Source organism: Onychostruthus taczanowskii, unplaced genomic scaffold (genome assembly GCF_017590055.1).
Source record: "Onychostruthus taczanowskii isolate IOZ18803 unplaced genomic scaffold, ASM1759005v1 scaffold61, whole genome shotgun sequence".
NCBI lineage: Eukaryota > Metazoa > Chordata > Aves > Passeriformes > Passeridae > Onychostruthus > Onychostruthus taczanowskii.
The window spans coordinates 3,611,848-3,635,573 of NW_024503790.1; the positions used below are offsets into that span (position 1 = coordinate 3,611,848).

The window sequence follows — 23,726 nt, forward strand, 5'->3', positions numbered from 1 at the left end:
ATGGGAAGATGCTGGCACAGGATGAGGCTCTCCTCCAGTGGCTGGGCCAGGTGGGAAGGGGCCTGGCACATGGCCCCTCTGAGCTGCCCTTGCCAGGCATGATCCAGCTGGGAAGCCATGGCAAACTCCCCCACATAGCACCGAGTGGTGCAATGAGCCCCAGCTAAGATCAGATGGATGCACTCCACAAACTGGGGGGCCCAGCTCAGCCCCCCACACCCGCACGTGAGGAATGGTTGACCATCCCCAAAGGAAAGGCAGGTCCTGATCCCATTTTCCTTTCCCCTACACAGCCAGGGCGTGGGCAGCAGCCCCAGCCCTGTTGGCAGCCAAAATCTGGCCGGCTCCTCCCTGCAAGCACGAACTGACACTGAGGAGAGGCAGCCTCGGGAATTTTTGCAATGAGTGTTCCAGCACAGGCTTAAAACACCAACTTAGTGAAGAGGCTGTGACACCGCTGGCTCCAGGTCCTCAGAGCCACTTGATCACCTCCTTGCCAAAACACGGAGCCTCCCAAATCACAACGCTGTAGGCGAGGAGATAAAATCCCCGCTAAAGACGTCACCATCTGGAACTGTCTCAGCTCTCCTGCACAATGAGATGTCACCACTTGGCCTCTGAAGCCCAAGATGCATTTTCCAGATTTATCCAGAAGGAAGTTTCGTTTAAAGTCCCAGTGCCTGGGCTGCACTCCCAGGGCACATTTCCTAACCCACCAAAGGTGTCTTCCACCACCAAGGTCCAACTGCAGATAAGGTGTGTTTGTCTTCACCTTCTGAATGTTGGGTTATGAGGGAAAGAAATCACTTGGCTGCTTCCCCAAGAAATAAAATGCTCTCCCAGGGCTCCTGTGGTCCTGACAGCTCTGGCCCCAGGGCTGGCAGCTCTGGTGGAGTATCAGACTGCTCGGGGCTGTGCAGTGTGGAACAAACCAAAGGGTGGGAGATGTCTGTGGAGACCCAGACAGTCAGTGATACGGCACTTGTGATGATTGTTCTGCCTGGAATCTCTTGCATGGGTAATTATTACTCTACTAATTCCATTATTCACAGTTGTGATAGGTGGTTTCACCTCTATTTCTCTCTCACACACAAAACCCCTTATTAGCATTCCTTGCAGTGAGAGTATTCCCCACCCTGCAGCCAAAACAAGTCAGGAGCAGGCTGGTGCACAAGATCACTGTGTCACTGTTGCCCTTCTGTGGCTCTCACCTCCCATCCCTGCTTTAGGGCCAAAAGTGGTGTTATTGAGGGTGGTGCGGGGCCAAGGCACAGTTGTGGGACACATGTCCCTTCCCAGGGAACCAGCAGCTCCCCTGCACCTGTCACTGCTCCCTGCTCCAGACCACACCAAGCCATTCGATTTGGAGTGTTTGATCTGCTTCCAAAAAAATGGAAAAAAAGGAAAACTTCCACTTAGCCTTTCTTATGATCCATAAAACCCTGCTGGAGGCTGAGACAGCTGCTGATATAAAAAAGTTACATTAGGGAAGGAGAACTTAATGTGGCTGCATGGGATGCCTGGAACTATGGATGTCTAGGACTGTGCAAGTGCTGGAATGGAACACTACTGCTGCCATGCCCAGATGTGCTCCTAGAATATCACATGCCAGCAGAGCTGGGTGTCTTGGGAATGCAAAGGCACCCATGGGTTTCTGATTCTCTGGCTGGGATGTCTAGTGCTGTCAGCACAGTCCGTGCCGAATCACAGACTCAGAGAATAATTTATTTTGGAAAAAGCATCCAGGACCATAAAGTCTTTGCCTCAGCTGGAAGAGAAGGGAGAAATAATAGCTGTGTGGAGGCTGAAGGAGAATCCTGCCACCCACCTGAGTGGGCTGGAGGTGAGGCTGGGCAAGCTACATGCAGCTCAAAAAATATTCCTGCAGCCCTCTCCACTCAAGTCGGGGAAGTCAGCAGTCCCCAGACTCATATCCATGATCCATCACTTTGTTTTGCCTCCTGGCAACTGCAGAGGGAGAGGCATGAGGTGGGAGGAAGGGGTGAGTGGAAGACTAATTGCAGCTACACCTGGGGACCTTGGGTACTGCAGGTATTTCAGACGGAAAAAAGTAATTTTCAACAGCAAATTGGTAACTGGGTCCTTAATGTCAGCCTTCAGCTCCAGAAAGAACAGAGACCTGTGGTGGTGCCTCAGCACGGTGTGAGCAGCACAAGCCCATGCAGCAGGGCAGGACCAGGACCAGGACCAGGACCAGGACAGGGTCCTGTCATTACTGTAGCCCCGGTGAAGAAGCTCGCAGGGGGCTCGCGGAGGCCTTGATGCAACAGTTTAACAGCAGTGTTTAAGAAGAGGAGTTGCCATGGCAACTGCTACCCGGGATTGCGTGTCCTGGTACAGGAGGTGTCGGCGCTGCCTGTGCCCCGCAGTCACACTTTGCTGCCCCGAGAGAGCCCGCGGTGCCCGCGGTGCCCTGCGCTCTGTGCCCCGGCCGCTCCCGCAGCCCAGCCACGGCGAGGCTGCCGCTCACGGCCGCAGCTCCGAGCATGCCGGGCTCTTGCCGAGCTCTGCAAACGCTTCCTTGCCCTCCCGGCTAGCTCCCCAGATGAGCTGGGATGGAGTTTACACTCTTCAGGATGCGGTTTTCCACCCTAAAGCAGCATGTGTGGGTGTGCAGGTGCCCAGACGCTGCCCTCAGCATAGGGCACGTGGTGACATGAAGAACACAGGTTATTCCCCATTTGGAATTACCTTGTGAGCTGTGTTAACAGCTTAGCTGCTAACTAAGACTAGATCTCTGGTAGTAATAAAAGCAGTCCCTTGGTGGGTGGGTTTTGGCATTTCATCTCGATTCCAAAATGAATAATTTATACAAGGCTTTATTGGAGCCCAGAGTTATACAATAAATGTTCCATGCAAACACGCTCACATATTTCAATGTTAGTATCTCTCCAGTGAATTTGCCTGGCAGGCCAAGCCAGGCTGGGATTGCCACATTGCTTATTTACGTAAAATATCATAATCTCACTTTTATTTGCATTTCTGAAGTGCCATTAGGGTGATTTGGAACATATGAGCCCAGCCAGTCGATTGCAGCTGCAGCTCTGGGCCAGGCTAGGAATGACTTTCAGGCCTCTGTGGCCAAGAGTAGGAGTGGGTTTTGGCAAGCTGGTGCTGCAGTGAGGCAGAACCCACGGGGTGAACGTCAGGGCACAGGGGATGAGCATTTGGGGGTTTTTAGGGGTGGTGTGTTTGCATGGGCTGAGCAGATGGAGATGGGAACAGTGTGTGTCACTGGGGGCTGATGCCTGAGCCTCCTCCCGTCCTGTTTTGGGGAATGAAGCCTTACAGGCAGGTTAAATCAAAGGCAGTTCTTGAAAGAGAAGGGTGGCAGCTTTCAGCAGCGATGGGCTGCAACCCACCCCTCCCCAAACCAACTCTTGAGGGATTTCTTCCTTTCTGAGTGAGGTGAAATACAACCCATTTCCAATGATTTCATTGCTTAAAACCCAGTTGTAGCCTCCAGAGACTAATTACTTTCTCTCTGCATTTGCATCGTTTACATTCAAGTCAGTTTAAGGGATGTGTCATGTTTTGGAAGGAGATGAGAAACTCAGAGGCAAAAATCCTCTCAGAAGCAAAGGGCTCGGGAGGAAGGTGTGGGAACAGGCGTGTTGTGATTGCAGCCATTCTGCGAGGGTTTCCACCCTCCCTCCCGTCAGGACAGGGGCAGGGGAGGAGGAGGAGGGTGAGTCCATCCCTCAGACGAGCCTTTGCGCGGTTCCAGCCGCAGAGGAGGATTCTCCAGCGGGAGCGGAGGCGTGCGGCGTGTGCTCCCCCGCATGCCTCGGCAGGAGCTGACAAGCAGCAGCCTGGCGGTGCGGTGCCTGTCTGATCCCAGCTGTCTGGCTCCCGCATGGAGCTGCTCTCACAGCACAGAGGCAGCTTTGAGACAGGCAGAGGATGATTTCCAAGTTGCTGCTCTGTGCCCTGCTGCCCTCAGCCATGCCGGCTGCTGCCGGGGCTCTGTGACATTCACTGTGAGGCTGGGGTCTCGTCTGAGCTCAGGGATGGGAGGAGGGGACAGTCCCCCCCCAGCCAGGACAGCTATGGACATGACCTCTGCCCCATTCTGCTCTGAGGCAGGATACCCCAGGTGTCTGTGCCTGCCATTTAAAGCTCCAAACTTCATCTGTTGTCATCTGCTTTTCTTCTGTCTCTGCAAATTCTACCTGGAGCTGATGATCCAGCTCAGAGCTTTCCTTGCTCATGCAGTGAGGGCTCTGCAGAGGGAAAGTGGCAGAACTGTCTCCTGCTGTGCCCAGCTGGGTGACCAGCAGCCCCCTGGGACACTGCAGCTCTGCTCCTCCTGGCTATTGTGGCTCAGGGAAATGGGAACTTCAAATGTCAAGGGTGAGCTGGATGGGAGAGATTCCAATAAAAAGCAAAAACGTTTGTTTGAGAAAATTAATTGAATTTATTTGACAAATACTTGCAGATCCAGGGAGCAAGTGCACACATACCTGGAAGAATTGCTTCAAAGAAAGCCTATTGTGCTGCTGTTGCTTGTTCTGCTCCTTTTTCATTTATTTTTTTTTCTCTTGGAACTGCTCTGAGCTGGAGAGCCGGTGACAGAGGAGTGCATTTCATCCACAGCCAACCCAGCAGCACATGGCCTATTCCAGAGGATCTCCACAGGCCATCATTGTCTGGCCCTGCCGCTGTCTGGGCAAATTTAGCACATAGCCAGTGGGCTGCTTTAATAGGAGTGCTGCGATTTCAGGAGAGCTGAAAATTTATATTCCCCTGTAATTGCCACAGCACACCTTAGTGCTGCTGCTGTAGCAGGAAAATGGTTCTCCCCAGTGCACCGGGGACTTGGCAGAGATGCTGGCACAAACAGGATAATGAATGCTAAGGTACCTCGTGTGTTGCACAGACTGAGCTTAAATATTGAACGAGCAGCGTTCCTGAAAGAGCCACGTCCCCTCCTTGGAGAGGGCAGGATGTTATCTTAAACCTAGGGAGCGTTTTGCCCTCTGCACACTGGGATTTGCACTGAGACCTCACGACAGTGATAATGAGATTTGAGAGTTTAGAACACATCTTAATGCACTGTGTCCCTCCTATCGCTTGTCTAAGTAAAATGAGTTTGAATTTTTCATTTTAATTGCAGACTTGTGATCTGGAATAGACATTCTTGTACTGAAAAGCATCCGCTTTTAGATCCATTCCTCGGGGCATACAATGACACAGGCACCCTGTGTCAGGCACTGCCTGTCAGAGCACAGCTGGATCCCCGTGGTGGGCACAGCTCCACAGGCATTCCAGCCAGGCAGAACAGCTCAGGAAAGCCTCGTGGCCCAGGAATGGCTCCCCTTCTCTGGACAGGCAGATTCAAGCAGGGTTTTTTGTGCCATGACTGACTACTGAGATTGGAACAGCATTCTCAGAGCCCAGCCGAGCCCAGTTCAGATGAATCCCAGAATCCCAGGATGGTTTGGGTTGGAAGATCATCTTGTTCCAACACCCTGATGTGGGCAGGGACACAATTCACTAGACCATATTGCTCCAAGCCCCATCCAACCTGGCACTGGACCCTTCCAAGGATCCAGGGGCAGCTACAGCTTCTCAGGAAAATTTGTGCCAGGGCCTCCCACCACCACAGGGGAGAATTTTTTCCAATTATCCTATCTAACTCTGCTCTCTATCAATGTGAAGCCATTCCCCCCTTGTCCTGTCACTCTGAGCCCTTGTAAATAGTCTCTCTTCATCTTTCTTGTCAGCTCCCTTCAGGTACTGGAAGACCACAATTAGGTCATCCCAAAGCCTTTTCCAGGCTGAACAATCCCAATTCTCTCAGCCTGAGAGAATAGCAGGCTGAATAGCATGAAGCCTGGGAATTCCCCATCCTAAGCCAGCCCCTGACCAGCTGTACAGTGTTCGTCAGTTCCTCATATCCCTTGGATCACACTTCCCTGGCCTCAAAAGTGAGCTCAGGGGTTCGGCTGTTGCTGCTGCCCTGTGAGAGTCGTTAAAGTCGCTGCTCTACTGGAATAAGAAGTTATCTCTAACCCTGCAGGGATTTGGCAAAGATGCTGGCACGAAAATAGTTTGTAATGAGCTTTAAGACATATTAATGAAGAGAAGTATAATTATTATTACCAAGTTCAATTACAGCCCTTGGATTACAAATATTCTCCCACAATCCCTCAGGAAAGCAATGCATCTTGTCTCCGCAATTAAATAAACTGAGTATCAAGGGGAGGGAAGAGGATTAAACTACAGAAGAAAGAATTGCTTCAACTTGACTGTGGTGGCCCCTCTCCTCCTCCTGCCCAGCTTTCCCTGCTTTGAGGAGAAGAATCCTCACTCAGCAGAGCCCAATGGTGATAAAATATTCCTTGAGAAACTGGTGGTTGGCTTCCTTCCAAAGACTCCGGCATCTGTAATGCAGCAGTTGCCATGCTAGTGAAATCTAATAAACTCTTGTCTGCAGTACTTCTGGAAGTGCACACCTGTACAGTTCTGCTGCCCAAAGATGCAACCTAGGCACTTGTTCGGGGTTTTTCCTTCCGTGGTTACTTAGTGTGGAGACAAAAGCGAGGGATGTGCCCATTCCCCGTGCAGGGGTGTGACCAAAGCACACAGCCCTGAGAACCCTGAGAACCGCGGAGCTGCGAACGCCGAGATCGCCGCGGGTCAGGCGGGGAAGCTGCACAGGAGTGGAGAGAGGGAAGCTCGACCTTGGCAACGCAGCAGGAACATCAGCAGTGGTAAAAGCAATGCTGTCCCCAGGGAACAGTGAGATGCAGGGGCTGCTCCAGCCTGCTGACTTCTTGGCTGGAGCAGTTTGTCTCTGGAGAGCTTAGAGGGGAGGAGAAGCCAGTGTTCAGCTGTGTGTGAGCAACAAGGGGCACTGCACTGCTTTCCCTTGCTGGAAGAAATTCATTACAGAGAGGATCACCCTGCCATGGATGCTGGCTGGCACAGGGCCAGGCTCACTTCCAGGGCCAGAGCAGCTCTGTTGGCTCTGATGCAGGCGGAAAAGAGCCTGACAGTGTCTGGAAGGTGGAAGGGAGGTCTGGGAAGTGGGACAGGAGGTCTGGGAGGAGGGACAGGAGGTCTGCAGGTGGGACAGGAGGTCTGGGAAGAGAGACAGGAGGTCTGGGAAGAGGGACAGGAGGTCTGGGAGGTGGGACAGTGAGGTGCACAGTTGACACTGCTGCTGTCTCTGGCCCCTGGAGCAGTGCAGGATGCTCCAAGCTGGCCAGAGCAGGGGTTAGTGCTTTCTCTCTCTCTCTCCCCACACTAAAATCTGTCCTGAAACACTACTGATACCAAAATGCACCAAGTACAAGAGCAGAAGTCTCTGGTGACGTGGCTGAGTTTTGGCAGGACATAGACAAAGGATGACAAACCTTGGCATATGGATGGGCATGGAAAATATGCCAGTAGTGCACAGGTAAGTTACCCACCACCTTCCTGGGCACTGCCCAGGAACCTGGTTTACTTCTTTTCCTATTAAACAGGATAACAAAAGCACAGCCACACAGTGTAGGAGTTTCTCCTTAAACAGTGCTATTGTCTGCAGATGAAGCAGGGCCAATGTTTGTTTCAATTCCCTCAGAACCCTCTCTCTGAATGGGTTTCTTGTGCACCTGATTGTTGTTCAATCTCTCCTGCCCAACCTGGTGTACACACGGTTCCAGGGCTTGCTTTTGATCATGTTGGCTGCAGGACACTTGTTCCTCCCGTGAACCCTGCTCCTTTGTTCCTGTGAATGTGCCACCCACGGGGAAACCTTTGTCCAAATAATCTCAGATTCCCTGAAGAGCGAGAGCTGCCAGCTTTGCTTTCTAGTTGAAGTGACAGCAAGGAACATACAGATTTATTCTTCTATTCACTGGTGGCTTTCTATTCGTGTGTCCTCGGATCAAATCAAAGTGTCAAAACAACATCCTTGGCACTCCAGCGGCAGCTCCTGCCCACCAGACAGGCATGTGAGGAGCAGGTATTTTTAGCAGAAAAGAATAACCAGCAAGGGTCATGTAGTGAAGAAAATAACCCAATACAATGGTAAGAAGAAACCAAGGCACTTCTACTGGAACCTGGGAGGACTGGTATCACACCAGTCACCCCTCTGCTCCAGGAAGAAGTACAGAGAGGGACAGGAAGATGTGGCAGTCAAGTTTCTGGCTCTGTGACAGTGTTATTAGAGCCCTAAACCCTCTTCCTGGGCGGTTTTTAATTCTGACTCTGTGTTAAGCATTAAGCATTATCAGTGTATGCAGAAAAGAGCCCTAGAAATGTGCTGCTTGAGCAGGAGTGCCCAGCTGAAGTCTTTCTCGCTTACATGATTAATCTGTCTCTGAAGAGCAGCTATTACACACTGGGACGGTGTCTGGACAGTTGTGTGACATCTTCTGTGCAGGATGCAAGCAGTGTGGATGACAAAGGCACGCAGCCAGCCCTGTGGAGAGGTGGGAGATGACTCAGAGCTGTGGCATCGTGTAATGGAGCTGCTCCTGGAAAACCTGCTTCAAAAGACTCGGGACACAGGAGATCAGCAGCGGGGCTTGATGGAGGCAATACCTGATGTAGGAAGTACTTAAGCAGATTGTAATGAAGATGTGGGTTCATTACCGGAGCCTCCCAGGGCTGATAAGGGAATCGCTCCTGTTGCACTGCAGTCCCCAGATGGAAGGAATGCGTAAGAGCGCGGCGCACGGGGCCGCTGGAGCTGCTGTCCTAGCGTGATTCCTACCAATGGAACAATATTGCTTGCTGTTGCATGAACAGAACATGTCTCCTCTGATTGTTTTTTCCTGCTCTTTTGAAGATAGATGCTGTCTGAGGATCCCCACTGGTAGAAGGTCCTCTCTGAGGTGCAGTTACAGCTCTTCACACGTAACCTCTGGCACTGGGAATTAGTGGAAAAAAGAAATAAATCCAAGTGGGGATCTTTTGGCACAGAGTTTGCTCTGGTTCGGAAAGAAGTCGTGAGAATGGACAAGAGACTGACCTCAATAGCCTGTTCCATGGCCCTGCTCCAGGGTGTTTCAGATGTAATTATCCTTTTTTAATTCAGGGAGCTACTGAACTGTGATGAGATTCCTGCAGTGGCTTAAACTCCCCCTCCTGTAGGACACCAGGGAAAGAGACACCTCTTCAGGAAAATGCTGATGGCTTCTTGCTCTGCTAAGAAAATGCCACCTGGCCCAGCTGCCTTCTCCATCTCAGGTGCTCATCCATGGGCATGTGCCTTTGCTTGGACCAGCTCTGTCCTGGGAGATTTCCTCTGCCCAGAAATTGGCAACTCTTATATGCCAAGAATTAAATTGTTGAGGGGTTTTAAACTTTACGTATTGAATTATTGCAAGACAAGTGACAGAAAGTGAGCAAGAGTTAATTATGTGACAGGGAGAGAAAGTGCCACTGTGCAGCAATCCTTTCAAAGGCAAACAGAAACATTTATAGACTCAGGACTGCACAACTTGCCACGCTCTGACTCGAGATGTGCTACTGATTCACGGGGCAGCACTTTTGGATGGGGCTCTGGTGTGGGCCACAGCTCTGCTGAAAGGTAGGTCTCACCTCAAGCTGCGTTCAGAGGCAAGTGCTAATGAGAGAAAATATTGGTAGGATTTTGTCAAATCAGGGTTTAAAAACATCCTGGTGATGTCCTCTTTTCAGTCCCTCGGTGGATTTCTCTTCATGGCTGGCAGAGTGGCTGTGAGTGCTCACCGAGGTGACCCCTGCCCACACCACACCACCAGCTCTGCGGGGACAGTGCCCCAGCCCCTCCAGATTTGGGGCACACACACAGCTTGTGCAAGTGCTCATTTCTTGAGTGATTTCCCACCACACCACAATCCTTCTGTTCCATTCTGCCTTCCAAGCAGAGCTGCAAAGTGCAGAAGCTGGGAGAGGAGACAAACACGATCCTGAGATCAAACCCAATCAACATCTGCAAGCAGCCACCCCCAGTGACCCCCCCGTGGGACATCCCTGCCCTCCTCACTGCTCCCAAGGGTTACCCCGTGCAGAGCCACCCTTGCTGGGCACAGCCTCGGCTGTGTGCCCTCCACAGCCTGGGGCCTGGCCTGGGATACTGTCGCTATTTTCAGGGACTGACTAATCCTGATGGGAGCAGGAAGAATCTGTTGTTACCTGCAGAGGACAGAGGGAAGGAGATAATTCATTCCCATCCCCAAAGCAATCCCTGCAGGCAGGTTTTGAGTCAGATTTCCAATCATCTGCCTTTGGAGACCACCAAGCAGGCTTAAAAGAAATCTTTATATTTTTAGCAGTAACATAATAGTGGTGGAAATTTAATAAAATTCACCATCAAATATTTATCCCATTACATTGGCTTAAGTAATTTAAGATGCTGAAATCAACATGGTGGGTTTATATTTAATGAGCCTTGTGTAAAACAGCCACTTCCATCCTTGTCAGGTGTGTAGAGAAAACACTTGCATTCACTCAAAGAATTTTTATCTCCCCAAAGATATGGTGTTAAATAATGTACAACACTCACCAAAATGTTACCTGTCACTGGTGGAAAATCAGGCTGGGGCTCGGTGAGGCTGATGTTCACTGGCATGTAGGACAGAGGAAGGGCATTCTTAAATTATTATTTTAAATCTAACTAAGCAAATTATGCTGAGAGCAGCCTGGGCTCAGCTTTTGGATGAAGTTCAGCCTTGCTGAGTGTGGTGTTCCCAGCCTGTCCCTCTGACAGCTGGGCAGGGTGGCAATGCCAGGACCAGGCTCAGCTACCTGCAGGCAAGGGGGGTCTGGAGGATACAAAGAGAAGCTGTTTGTTCCTGAGGTGCCCTGTTCCAGCTGGGAGCAGCACACTCAGAGCTGCAGAACACAACTGCTCCAGCTCCCTGGGGTGCCTAGCAAAGCAACCAGGCAAAATCTGGGCATCTCTCCCATGGAGACAAGCTGGGAGAACTGGGGATATCCAGCCTGGAGAACAGGAAGTTCTGGGGAGAACTTAGAACCCCTTGCAGTGCCTAAAGAGGCTCCAGGAGAGCTGGAGAGCACAATGGACAAGGGCATGGAACGACAGGACAAGGGGGCATGGCTTTAAACTAAAAGAGGGGAAATATAGATTTGATTTTAGGGAGAAATTCTTCCCTGTGAGGGTGGTGAGGTGCTGGCACAGATTTCCCAGAGAAGCTGTGGCTGCCCCATCCCTGGAAGTGTCCAAGGCCAGGTTGGACAGGGCTTGGAGTAACCTGGGATAGTGGAAGGTGTCCCTGCCCATGGCAATGGGTCGGAACGGGATAAGCCTTAACGTCCCTCCAACCCAACCATCCTGTGTCTCCCTGATTTGGGCTCCCGGCAGGAGGGCAGACTTGGTGGGGGCTGAGCCTCTCCCACGAGAACGGAGAGAACTCCTTGTCCCTCCCACGTCCTTTATGTCGCCACGTTCCCCCGTATCTCCCCGTGTCGCCCACCTTGCGTGTCCCCACGTGTCCCCCATGTCCCCCGTGTCCCCGAGCCCACGAGCGGCGCGGCCGCACCGCCGGTCTCACACTGACCCCCAGCGTCGGGCGGCGGCTGAGCCCGAACTGCTGCCCCGGCCGGGAAGTTCGATGGGAATGAAACCCTAATTAAACCCTAATTAGAGCCTGTAGCAAAGCGACGTGACAAAGCGGGAAGCGGAGGGGCGGGAGCGCCTGTTCCCACGGCTACAGTTACTGCAGCCTTTAAATTGAGCCAGGAAAAGGTTTCTGTAGCTGATGCTTTTGAACAGCCAGTCCAAGTTGCCAGTAAATCATTAAAATCCTTGTAATCAGTCTCCTGGAGCAAAGGTAAGGCTTTGGACCCAGTGAGACGCTTTGTGCTGGGAGAGATTTACTTGTGGTTTGTGAAACACTAAAAATCCATATGCCAGGAGCAAGAGGGGCTAAGGGAGGGCAGGAGACCTGGGGCAGGTGGAATTCACTGGGCAGTGTTTGAAGGTGCCTTGGGAAGGATTTGCCAGGTAAACACTAGAAATGGTTACAAAAAGTGCATCAGTAGCAGGGGGACAAGAGCACGAGCAGCAGGGCTCCAGGCAAGGGTTTGGGGCAGATCCTGGCAGGGCTCCAGCTGTGCCCATCACAGGAAGCCCAGTGCCAAACAGTCCCTCAGACAGGTATTGAACCCCCCAGGCTGGGCTGGGTTCTCTGCACTCGCTGTTCTCTGATGTTCCTTATGGTTTGTCATTAACAAATGTCACAGGTTTCCTCTTTGTTGCTCTTTCTCACAAAGCCCACGTACAGCTCTGTCGTGTTAATTAATTTCCTCAGATACTGCCTTTCCATGTTTGGTCCTTGATAAAACACTTGCTAGAAATCCAAAATAAGACTCAAAGAGATTTCTCACATGGCAAGCATAAAGTTTCATTATGTACCGTAAATTGCCTGTGATTTCTGTGTCGAGGCTCAGCAGCTCCTGATGTGAGCACTCCTCTGTGATGGAAATGAGGGGTTTATTCTGTGTGAGTGGTGCAAAGGTCCTCAGGTCAGCAGTGCTCAGGGCAGCTGCATTGGAGGGCTGCAGATCCTTGTGAATTTCAGTTCTAGATGGGGTATCAACTCCCAGAGAAGTTCCCAGGACACAGTGCCTCTGGGAGCCCAAAAGTGGCAGTTCATAGAATCATGGAATCACAGAATGGCTTGGCTTAGAAGGAGCCTTGAAGGTCATCCTGTTCTAACTCCCTGCCATGGGAGGGACACCTTCCTTAGGCCAGGTTACTCAGAGCCCCATCCAGCCTCAATGCTCACCAACATTACCTGAGCTGGCACAACAACACCCTGTGATAGAAGGGAACAGCAGCTAAACATTTCTTCTTCAAGTCTTCATCACAAGACCAACTCTTCCTGCTGAGGAGGCAGCAAGAAGGCTGCAGCAGGGAGCAAGGCTCCTGGTCCTGGTTATTGGGAAGTGGATCTTCCTCCTTCTTTCCCCCATGGAAGAAGAATTCAGCCACTTGAACTCCACCCACCTTTCCCATGGCAGGAAAAGGCCAGCCAGCACTCCTGATGGATGGCTGTTCAGTATGACAGACCTCACATTCAACAGTTAACAGCCAGCATGTTTACAGGCAACATTTTTTTTGGCTGCTGTCCCTGGCATGTCAGTCATGTTTAGCCAAATGAACTGGGAGGATTATAACAGACAGGGACACTGGTGCAAGTGACAGGCGCAGAGACAAGTGCTGCAAGAAGCTCATTTGCACATCAAGTTTCACAGCCCGGCTCTCCCTTCCTGCTCCATAAGCTCATCAGCTGCTGCTGCAGAGCCGCCAGTTTTCACAGGAATGATGGAGCTCACAAAACCCTCTTTTCATTTTTTCTTCCCTGCCTGCTTAGAAAACAGATTCTAAAATAACCCGGTTTTTTTTTAATATTGAGAATAAGCCCCCTTTTATGTGGAAATGTGGGTTTAATGTAAATAGCTCGTGCTGCTCTGATTCTCTCAGAGGGCTGTTGGCAGTCCCCCTGTTGCCTTTCAAATCACTTGGGAGTCACTGCTGCTGAGATAGGGATGGATCTCAGAGGGATCCACAGTCTCTCCTGGGTGCTTCCTGCGCTATGTGACAGTTTTTATCTCGGCCATATTTCAAAATATGCAGCAACAGCTGAAGCTGTGAAATTGTCGCTACCTGCCCTCAAAATAACGTGGTTAAAGAAGGGAATAGGGGGAGTGTGACATGAGAGCTCTGGATGCAGCCCTGCCATCCCAGCTCCATCTAAGCTACTGTGCCCCTTTCGCCCTGTGTCCAAGGCCACCCCACAGAGCCTCATGTGCTTGCAATTGTGTATCTCACCCTATGCCAGGTCACCAAAGGCCACAGGATAGCTCAGGGCTTTGCCACCCCCTTCTCAGTGCTCAGTCACATCAGCTTTCCAAAGCGGCATAAAACCCCAGAAACATACAGTGTTGTGAAAAGTATTTATTGGAATTAAATTTTCCTTACTATTTTCAGTTTGTTGTAGAAATTAAAACAAGAACCACGTTTTCCAGCTGCAGAAATGCTGCTTTTCAGCCAGCTTTATTCTGCAGCTGTTTACAAGACAGTATAAGTTTTCACTGCCTAATAAAAACAATCATCTGTATTCCATGGCTGCAAGCAACAACACTGAGAGAGTGGAGCAAGTCAAGGAGGTTTTGGAGAAGAATATGAATTATCTCACCCGGAGAACAAAGCATAGACGGACCCTGAGCACCAAGGGAAATTGCACAACAATGTGCAGGCGAGTCTCCAAACCTGCATGGTTTAACTGGGGGATTTTATACTTTTGAGAAAATATGTATTTCTTGAATATCCCCATAGGTACAGTCTTGCTACTTATTTCTGCGATTTAAATTGTTGCTCCTGTTTTTTAAGGCCAGGCTGAACGGACAAGCTTTTAATCAGCCAAGTTGGATGGAGGAGCACAGGTACCACTGAGACTCGTGGGACAGCTCTGCAACGAGTAGGAACATTAAAGGCTGCTATAAAGAAACAAGCTCCTGTGCCCTCAGATGGACAGAATTATAAAAATCCCCACAGCATCCCCAAAGCACTGAATTAACTGGAGAAGGAGCTGTGTTTAATGTGATGGATGAAGCCCATGGGCCCCATTGTGGGAACGTGGCCGTCAGGGCACCGGTACCTGCCATCGCTCCCCGCAGCACCTCCTTGGGAACATCAGACAGGATAATTACGTACTTAAATCTGGGTGCTTTACTATACAGAAATTCATCTGCTACCCTCAGAGTCCTTGAAGTTAAAGAGGGATTTGAGTTACTGACATAATTTGTTCCCTGAGGGCTGTGGAAAGCAGAGAGAAGAACATCTGAATAATAACTCTTCGACCACGTCTTGAATGGGAGCGAGCGCTGCTCCAGAGTGAGACACAATGGGAAGCAAACGATTTCAAATGTTTATAAGCTACATAGCTCCCAGGCAGGATGGGGCTGGGTTTTTCCCTAAGCAGCAGCTGGGAGGGAGGTTAGTAAGTTCCCTTCAGAAACAGTAATTGCAACCTTCCAATACTTGAAGGGAACTTATAGGAAAGAAGAAGCAAGACTATCTACCAAAGCATGTAGCGACAAGACAAGGAGGAATGGGTTTAAATTGATAGAGAGTAGGTTTAGATTGGATATTGGGAAGAAATTCTTTGCTGTGAGGGTGGGGATGCCCTGGCACAGGTTGCCCAGAGAAGCTGTGGCTGCCCCTGGATCCCTGGAAGTGTCCAAGGCCAGGTTGGACAGGGCTGGGAGCAGTCTGGGATAGTGGAAGGTGTCCCTGCCATGGCAGGGGGTGAGACTGGATGATCTTCAAAGTCGTTTCCAACCCACCCCATTGTGTGACCTGTGATGAGCTGCTTTGGGCTCACTTTGCCAAAGCTTCGCTAAGGTGATGCTGTCTGTGGTCCAAGCTAGGGGCTGCGGCGTGTGAGGGGCTCCGGCATGTGAGGGGCTCGGGCATGTGAGGGGCTGCGGTGTGTGAGGGGCTCCGGCATGTGAGGGGCTGCGGTGTGTGAGGGGCTCCGGCGTGTGAGGGGCCCCGGTGTGCGAGGCCTGTGGGCTCCCCGCCCTCACTATGCGGGATGAGGCTGCCCTTTGCGCGTGCGAGGCCTGTGGGCTCCCCGCCCTCACTATGCGGGATGAGGCTGCCCTTTGCCCGGAGCCCTTTGTCGGTGCCCGGAGCCCGGCACCCGGAGCCCTTTGTCGGTGCCCGGAGCCCTTGCCCGCCCCGGGGTTCCTGAACGAAGCTCCACAAGATGGCGAGCGCGGGCACGCGCGCGGCCCAAGATGGCGGCGGGCGGCACGGCGCGGGGCCGGAGGCGCTCGGACACCCACGGCCCCGCTCGCCCGGCCCGGCCACGGCCACGGCACCGGGCTCGGCGCTCCGCGGAGGCGGCCCCGGCAGCCGACCCCGCACAGCCCGCGGGGGAAACAGCCGAGACGGCGAGCCCGGTAGGAGGGACGGGGCCAGGTGGGATGGTGTGGGAGGGAAAGGCCGCGGGGCTGGGCTCTCACAGAGTGGGGAGATCTCAGGTAATTATTAACAGCTACAATCTGAGCATCATCATGTGGGAATTATCAGGAGAACTGAAGTAAATTTATCGGGTTCCCGCTCCTCCCACGACGTTGTTTGTGCCGGTGCAGAAATACAGAGCAGATTTAGCCGCTCACCGTGCCGGGTGATGACAGGCCTGGCACAGTAATTCCCATTAGCATCATCCTTAAGAAAATAAGAACATGGTGATTGACCTCTTGCGGTGCTAGTTTATTTTCTGAGCAAAGTGTTTTTCTCTTGCTGGTGATGGACTGTACATTGTGGTTTATGTAAGCTGTCTGCTCCTCTTTTCCTCTCTTCACATGCACTTTCTACTAATTACTTTTCTTAGAAGGTTTGGATCAAAATGCCACTCGTGTGATGGAGCTCTTCTGTTCCAAAGCCAGCTTTGTAACTAAAGAGATGAGGTGATTTTTTTTTCTTCTTTATTTCAAGTGAACTTTACGATCTTGTCTTTTTTTTTCTAACAGTGTTCATCACATGAAGCTGCTGAAGGACGACCTGCAAAGAGGATGAAATACGAAGAAAGCAATCTAAAATCAGAGCTAGAGGGACTCACGTGTGAAAGTGGAAACCTTGCTGCACTGGGGGAAACACCTAAAACATCTGATGGGGATGGAGGTTCAGAAGATCCAAGAGACAGCAGTGTAATCCAACAGGAAAAAGATGAAAGCATCCCAGAGACTGACGAAGGGAAGCAGGAGAAGGAGCATGGTGTTCCTCTGGAGCCACACACGGTGAAATCCAGCGGTGCTCCATTAAAAATGGGTGGATATCTGCACCACTACCACGTGTTCAGTGAAGAGGAGAGCAGCTGTGGGAGCTTTGACGGGGCCACCTCGGAGGACGCGGATCACCCGCGGAGGCCGATGCTGCTGGAGCACAGCAGTGGCCTCTCGGATGAGGACAGCAACCAGCCCATGCCAGTGCACCGGTTCTTCGGAGATGTTGAACTGGTGAGATGAGTCTGTTCCTGCTTTAGACCCAGCACTGGTCTGCTTAAAATTTGCCTCAAAACTCTTGGTGAATTTGGCCAGTAGTGTTGGGGCCTGTACCCCAGATAAAACTGTCTCCATCAGAGATGAAATTACTTGCCCAGTTAAATTAATTTCAGGTGTAAAATCTTTCTTATTTAGACTTTTTAGTCCAATTCCATGAGATAGGTATTTTTACTGATAATGACGTTATGGAGACACAATATTGTTGGCAGAATAGATTTTTGCTGGTCTTTCGTTCTTAACAGAATGATAGAACAGCTTGGGTTGGAGGGATCTTAGAAATCACCCAGTTCCAGCCCTGCTGCATTGGGATTGTTAGGAATGGAAACTGGTTTCTGTCTTTTGTTTTTTTGACCTGACCCAAGGGCCAGAGCTTTACATTTGAATCCCTTTAACAAGCATAAATATGGGGCAAGTGATGCTGCCCTTTTAGGTGTTTCTTGTGGTATTTAGGGAGCAGTGAGGATTTGTTTAGGGAGCCCTTCACCCTCTGCCAATCCTCCTCACACCAGTGGAAGGAATGCCAGCCCTGAGAGTGCCCATGGATCTGGTTTGGGCAGACTCCCCTCAAACCCCACAGCTTTACCTTCATGCCACTGCTCCCAAGCTGAGGGGTGGTTCCTGTGTCAGATGAGGAGGATGGGAGCTGGTGGAGGTAGGAGTTCTGCCTCCACAGACTTCCCTTGTTGATTTGATCTTTTCCTTCCAGCACCTCCCAGCAGTTGTGCTCCCGAGTGTGACGAGGAGCAGGCGAGAAGCCAGGAAGCTGCATTTCATTGCAAAGGAAGATGATGAAGAGGAGGAGGAGGAAGAGGATCATGTCTAACAACAGACTGTAAACAAATTAAACCTTTCTTCTTTCTCTTTGTGACCACATGGCAATGGCTGTGTCAGTAACATGAGGTGTCTGTCTTTTCTCAGGGAGAGAACTGGGAGAGTTTGTTTTGCTGGAATTGGCAGATATAGTATTCCAGTGATTATCTGGGGCAAATACTGAATTTTCAGTGTATTGGAAATAAAGTATAATTGAGCACTTTACCACTGATATTTGGGGGGAAAAAAACCCACAGAATATAGAAGTTCCTGTGGCTTTTTTGTAAATTTGAGCCTCTATCTTGAGAAAGTATTTGGCTTCACTCCTTTTTTTCAAAACAGTCAAGAAAAGGATGCTGGAGCAAGGTTCTTTAATTCTGCAATGTCTGTGGCATCCAGGTAATAAAGGGGCTAACTGACTCCCTGGTACAAAGAAGGTCAAAGGTCTTCCTTGTGTGGGTTGTTTACACCTAACCCAAGCCAAATTAAACCTCTAAAATGCAGTTCTGCTGGCAAAATGAAATGCAGGATGTCAGAATGGATTCAGTGTGCTCATCTCTGCGAGTTCAGCACGTTTTCGTTGCACGTCAGCTCCCCAAACACCCACCCCGTGGTGCTGCCTCCTCCCTCCACCTGCTGCTCTAAGTGTTGTCCTTCGTTGATTTCCAACTGGTTTCCAGCAGGGATTTTGGAAACAAATGCTTTGGTGATGATACACAACAAATACCGTCCCTTTATGGACAGAGGAAGATTGCTGAGGCTGTGGGGCAGCCCCCTCTGCATGTTTAAAAAACAAAAGGAGCAACCTCAGCCGATTCCAGGAACTGTTAATTCACCCAGTGTTTGTGGAATATTTCTTTGAAAGTGTGATTATGCAATAAGCTTCTAGATATTTATTGTTACAGCTCCGTCTATGTTTCTAAAAATAGAGAGAAAATGTTATCAGCAGATGGTTTAAATAAATATTAATTTCTACAGCTAGAGCTTGTTAAACATTCAAAAGTTGTAAGGCAAACAAATTGCATATGCATGGCATGGTAATGCATTCCCATTTCCACTCCAGCTGATGCATTGTTTCTGTCAAAGATATTTCTTGGCTCCTTTTCACTCTAATTCTGTAACACGGAAAAATCCAGATTTTTTAATTGCATATTCATAGTTCCAGCCCAGCTCTGTGTTGCAGCAGCTCCTCCCAGCATTCCTTCAGTGCTGTTTGCTGCTGGCTCTTTCTAGCAAACACAGTTTCACACACAGACGTTCATTTCACTTGCAAAATGCATTTTCAGTTTAGGAGACACGTGCCACACAGGTGACATTGGGTTTGTCATCAGAATCCTGCCAGTGCTGCCCTGCCCAGTGTCAAACAGTGCAGGAAGGATCAATTACATGCAGTGGAATTAGAAATGCTGTGTTAAAAATGCACTTCCTTGCTTTTCAGATTGCAGCGTTTGCGAGGGGACTGAGTTTGTTGTTTAAAGTAAATCAATACTCTCTGAAGCAAAGCTTCCAAGACCCAGTAATTTGGGGTTCAGGCAGAAATATCATTTCCACACATTTTCATCTGGACTAGCTGGTCCAGGACCAACAATACGAGGGAAAATAGAGCTTTTCCTAATTATTTACAGAGCAGTAAGTAGCTGGTGCTCAATTCATAACACATTTCCCTTCATGCTCTGTCACGTCTGATTAATGTCTTGTGCACCTTCATGTACTCACACACACACACAGATGTGGGGGCATTTTTTTATTTAAAATGTTCACACGATTTACATTGACAATCCCAAAAGTTCAGTTGCTATCAGCTGGTATTAAAAAAAGAATTCAAGTAAAAAATTGAACTATTCCTGATTTGTTGCCTGAGGTAGGAAGTGTTTTACCAAAGCAATATTCTCCAAGGCAGTGGGTAAACATTACTGTAAACATGATCATTATAGCTGTCCTTTCTGGTGGTGTGTCAAGCAAACTCAAGCTGGAGGCAGAAAGTGTTAGAAAGGAGAGGAAAATCAGCAGGGAAGATGGCAAACAAAGGTGGAAAAAGCAAAAAAAAAAAAAAGCCATGGCCTTGCTTTTCTTTCTAGGAGATGCACATCTGAAGCAATGGCAAAGGGGCAGGTGTGGATGAGGGCAGGAGTTTGGCACAGGTGAGGTCACAGCTCTGCTGCTGAACCACCTTTGGCATTCCTGAAGCTGCCTGAAAAAGGCACAGATAAAACATGATCCTAAATCTTCTTTGGTTTAATCTCCAGAGGAGTAGGAGTCTGTGAGCCCCTGCAGGTTAGTTTGTAAAAAAGTGTTTTGTCCAAGTTTCATTTCTGTGTACTGTGAGTTTTGGGCCAACACTAGCCAGAGATGACAGGGTAGAATCAGAGTCAGCCTCTGGCTCATTTTGTACCTTTATCACACTTGATCTGAGGGAAGCTTGTAAGGAGTGGGAAGGCAGGAGAGGAGAATTAAATGGGATATTGGAGTGTGCTTTGTGAGGCTCTGGTTTGGTTACCCAGCCAGTCTTCTTCCAGGGATTCTCAAATAGTTCTTATTTAAGAAATTGGAGTTATTTAAAAACAACAGACTGATATGATTGAAAAAGGCAGCAGGTCCCTAACAGAGACAGCACTAGGAAATCTCATGGGTTTGCTTCCTTTTTCTGTAAATTCTGGTTTTGTCACAGCTGAGGTTATGATTGGTTTTCTTATGGCAAGCAATATGTACGAGTTTTAAATTATCCAGGGTAAACAGCAGCTGATAGAAGTATTCCCAGTTCACTTCTCTCCCGCCTTGTGTTTTGACAGCTTCTGCCAGTTCTGGGACAACAGCACGTTTCTTCTCAATTCTTGGGGACACAAAAGAGAAGACAATATTGCCATCAGGAGTTTTTTCAGAATAATCAAGCCTGCATCTTCCTTTCAGAGCCAGGCAGAACTGGAATCCTTTCTCCATTACTAGGCATGTGATTTTTTTCCTCCAAGGAAATTAGTTTAGCAAATCATGTTTACTTCACACCAACATTTGAAATGGTTCAGAGGGGATTTTGCTGGAGAGAATTCACATGGATAGTGCAGTGAGGAGGGGTTTGCTTCCATGCACAGAAAATCTGCACAGAAGCAAAGCAGCTAATGAGAGGCAGCATTTCATCTGTCTTCAGGGTTTTGTTCTCACAGCAGCTGCAGCATCCCAGCACCTTTTCTCAGCACATATTCACAGCAGAGCTGACGGCACAGCGGGGGGAAGGGACTAAAGCTGAACCTTTCTGGTGAAGCTGAAGGCCACAAAGCAGGTAGGTCTGGATTAACATTTTGTACGTACACGTGGTCGAGATTCCAGGTGCTGAAGAGGATCCTGCTTTCCCTGTTGCTGTAGGGGTTGATGGAATGCTTACACGGGCAGTCATCTCTGTCAAAAGGTCCCTGTGAAAGGTGTCACACTTGTCACCCCAGCATGGCCCTGCCACATGCTAGTGAGCCAGAGAGATCCTGCACCCACATCCCCCCAGCCTGACACTGCACCCAGGAAGCTGTTTCCTTCCTCTGGTGCTGAGGGGGGGATGGGATCAAAGTGAAGAAAGGGGAAGTTTAAGTCAGCTATTCAGAAGAAATTCTTCCCTGTGAGGGTGGGGAGGCCCTGGCACAGGGTGCCCAGAGAAGCTGTGGCTGCCCCTGGATCCCTGGAAGTGTCCAAAGCTGGGCTGGATGGGGCTGGGAGCAAACTGGGCTAGTGGAATGTGTCCCTTTAAGGTCCCTTCCCACCCAAACCATTCCATGATTTTTCAGGAAGGCTGCAGGTACCTGACAGGAGAACCACCCCTCTGCGGTGCACAGGCGTGCTGCCTCGTCCTCCTCCCTTCTGTCAAAGTAGCACCCGTTATACTTCACAGATTTCAGTTTATCTGCCATCAGGTCGATTATCCCTCTGTAGGCATCTTGTGCTTCAGGATGAACGTTTGAAATAAAACCACTAACCTAGAGGGGGGAAACCCAGCAATCACTCCTCGGTTCCTGTGGCAGCCTGAAGCTCTTTTCTACAATCACAACTGTAGAAATACTTTATATTCCTGCAGCCACAGAATTACTGTTACAGCTTGACATAAGTTTCTTCAACAGAAACTTTTACCTCTCTCATGTAGCCCCGCATTCTGCTCTCACAGCTATGCCGCAGGTAGCTGGATTTGTTCTTGAACCGAGACTCCAGCCCTGGAGGGAATGAGATTATTTTGTACCTCAGCACAGCTCCTCCCCAGCTGGGAGTTCATGCTGGCTTTCCACTAACTCAGGTTGCAGAGTTTTTTTAATTTCCCATTTATATTTTACTGGTTCAGGACTACCCTGCTCTTAAACACTTAAAAGGATGCTGTAGAGCATCTGCTGAGAGAGCAGTAGCTGGTATTGTTATGTTTCTTGTTACTCTATATGTGGAACACCAAGACATTGTGAAAGGAAAACAATTGCTGGGGAAGAACTGCAGTAATGGCTTGGGAATGGGAAGGGAGACTTGCAGATGGTAAAGAGAATATAAAGCACAGTTAGCTGGCAGAGATGTCCCACTTATCCATATTAGCAAATCATTAAAACATCATAAATGCAGATTTATATTAATGAGGGAAATGCATTTCAGAGCTATCTTTATTAAACCAATAGGGAACACCATTTAAAAAAAAACAAACATTTTAGCTTCAATACTAAACTATTAACACATTTAGCTTTAGATACTAAATGTGCATGTACTTTAAAGAAACCTAAAGACACGTGCTAATGAAAGGGATAATTAAAGCCCTGACCAAGTCCCCAGTCCCACCAGCCAGATGAGCTCCCAAACTTTGCTTTGAGAGCAACAAAACTGACAGAAGTGACTTTTCAGAGCAGAGCAAGACCTGAGAGTCCCGCAGCAGCTTCCTACGGCAACAAACTCACCTTCAAACCATTTCTTATCATCTTCCTTGTTCTCGGCCAGGATGTTTTCGCTCAGGTTGTGGATGAGATCCGCCAGCAGCTTCTGCCTGCGGGGAGCCCGCTCGTCCGTCAGCAGCCTCCGCGCAGCCTCCACCAGAGCGTCCTGCTGGCTGCAGAACGCGGCCAGGAGCCGCTCGATGTCGCTGGCACCTGGGGCAGGTGAGGCGGCACCGGCTGAGCCCCCGGGGCCGGCGCTGCCCCCGCGCCCCCCGCCCGGCCCCGCACTCACAGCCCCGCCAGCTCTCCCCGGGGCCCAGCAGCACCAGCTCCGTCTGCGGCGGCAGCGCTCGGAAGTAGCTCTCGGTCAGCTCCGTGCCGTCCTCGTAGAGGCAGAGGCGGCTGCCTGCCAAGGGAAGCTGCCCCACGGGCGGGTGAGACCCCGGCTCCGGGCGAGACCCCGGCTCCGAGAGAGACCCCTGCTCCGGGCGGGTGAGATCCCTGCTCCGGGCGGGTGAGATCCCTGCTCCGGGAGGGATCGCTGCTCCGGGCGGGACCCCTGCTCCGGGCGGGTGAGATCCCTGCTCCGGGCGGGTGAGATCCCTGCTCCGGGAGGGATCCCGGCTCCGGGCGGCCCCGACCTCAGCGGCTGCAGCTCCAGCCCCGGCCCGGAGCTGCGGCACCCGCTAGTCCCGGTCCTGTCCAGCATCGGCAGATCCGCCCCGCATCCGTAAGCAGCATCCCAACCCGGTATCGTCCCGTCCCTCCGGCACCCGGCAACTCCTCGCCCGTCCCGCACCGTCCGCAGCCCGGTCCGGTCCGCCCCGCACCTGCAGCAGCCGGCAGCCCTTCCTCAGCAACCCACGCAGGCTCCCGGCCGCCACCCCGAACTTCTGCGGGCTGCCGCACCCGCGCAGGCGGAAGGGCCGCAGCGGCTCCGCCATGCCCGGGCCGGTGCGGCTCCCGCCCGGGGCCGGGGCCGCTCCGCGCAGGCGCCCC

The 23,726-nt window shown here is 50.5% G+C and overlaps 2 protein-coding genes across 2 annotated transcripts; one reads left to right on the plus strand and one right to left on the minus strand.

Annotated features, from left to right (window-relative positions):
* Positions 1–15,763: 15,763 nt before the first annotated feature.
* On the plus strand, positions 15,764–18,828 carry CUNH1orf174 (chromosome unknown C1orf174 homolog). The gene is made up of 3 exons (XM_041419756.1): positions 15,764–15,933; positions 16,507–16,992; positions 17,744–18,828. The coding sequence occupies exons 1-3, from the start codon at positions 15,769–15,771 to the stop codon at positions 17,858–17,860; spliced, it is 768 nt and encodes a 255-aa protein (XP_041275690.1). The 5' UTR covers positions 15,764–15,768; the 3' UTR covers positions 17,861–18,828.
* Positions 18,829–19,578: 750 nt separating this feature from the next.
* On the minus strand, positions 19,579–23,696 carry DFFB (DNA fragmentation factor subunit beta). Its single transcript, XM_041419755.1, has 7 exons — positions 23,558–23,696; positions 23,020–23,146; positions 22,752–22,940; positions 21,955–22,034; positions 21,630–21,803; positions 21,151–21,251; positions 19,579–20,677 (listed from the first exon to the last, which is right to left on the minus strand). The coding sequence occupies exons 1-7, from the start codon at positions 23,669–23,671 to the stop codon at positions 20,461–20,463; spliced, it is 1,002 nt and encodes a 333-aa protein (XP_041275689.1). The 5' UTR covers positions 23,672–23,696; the 3' UTR covers positions 19,579–20,460.
* Between the last annotated feature and the right edge of the window lie 30 nt (positions 23,697–23,726).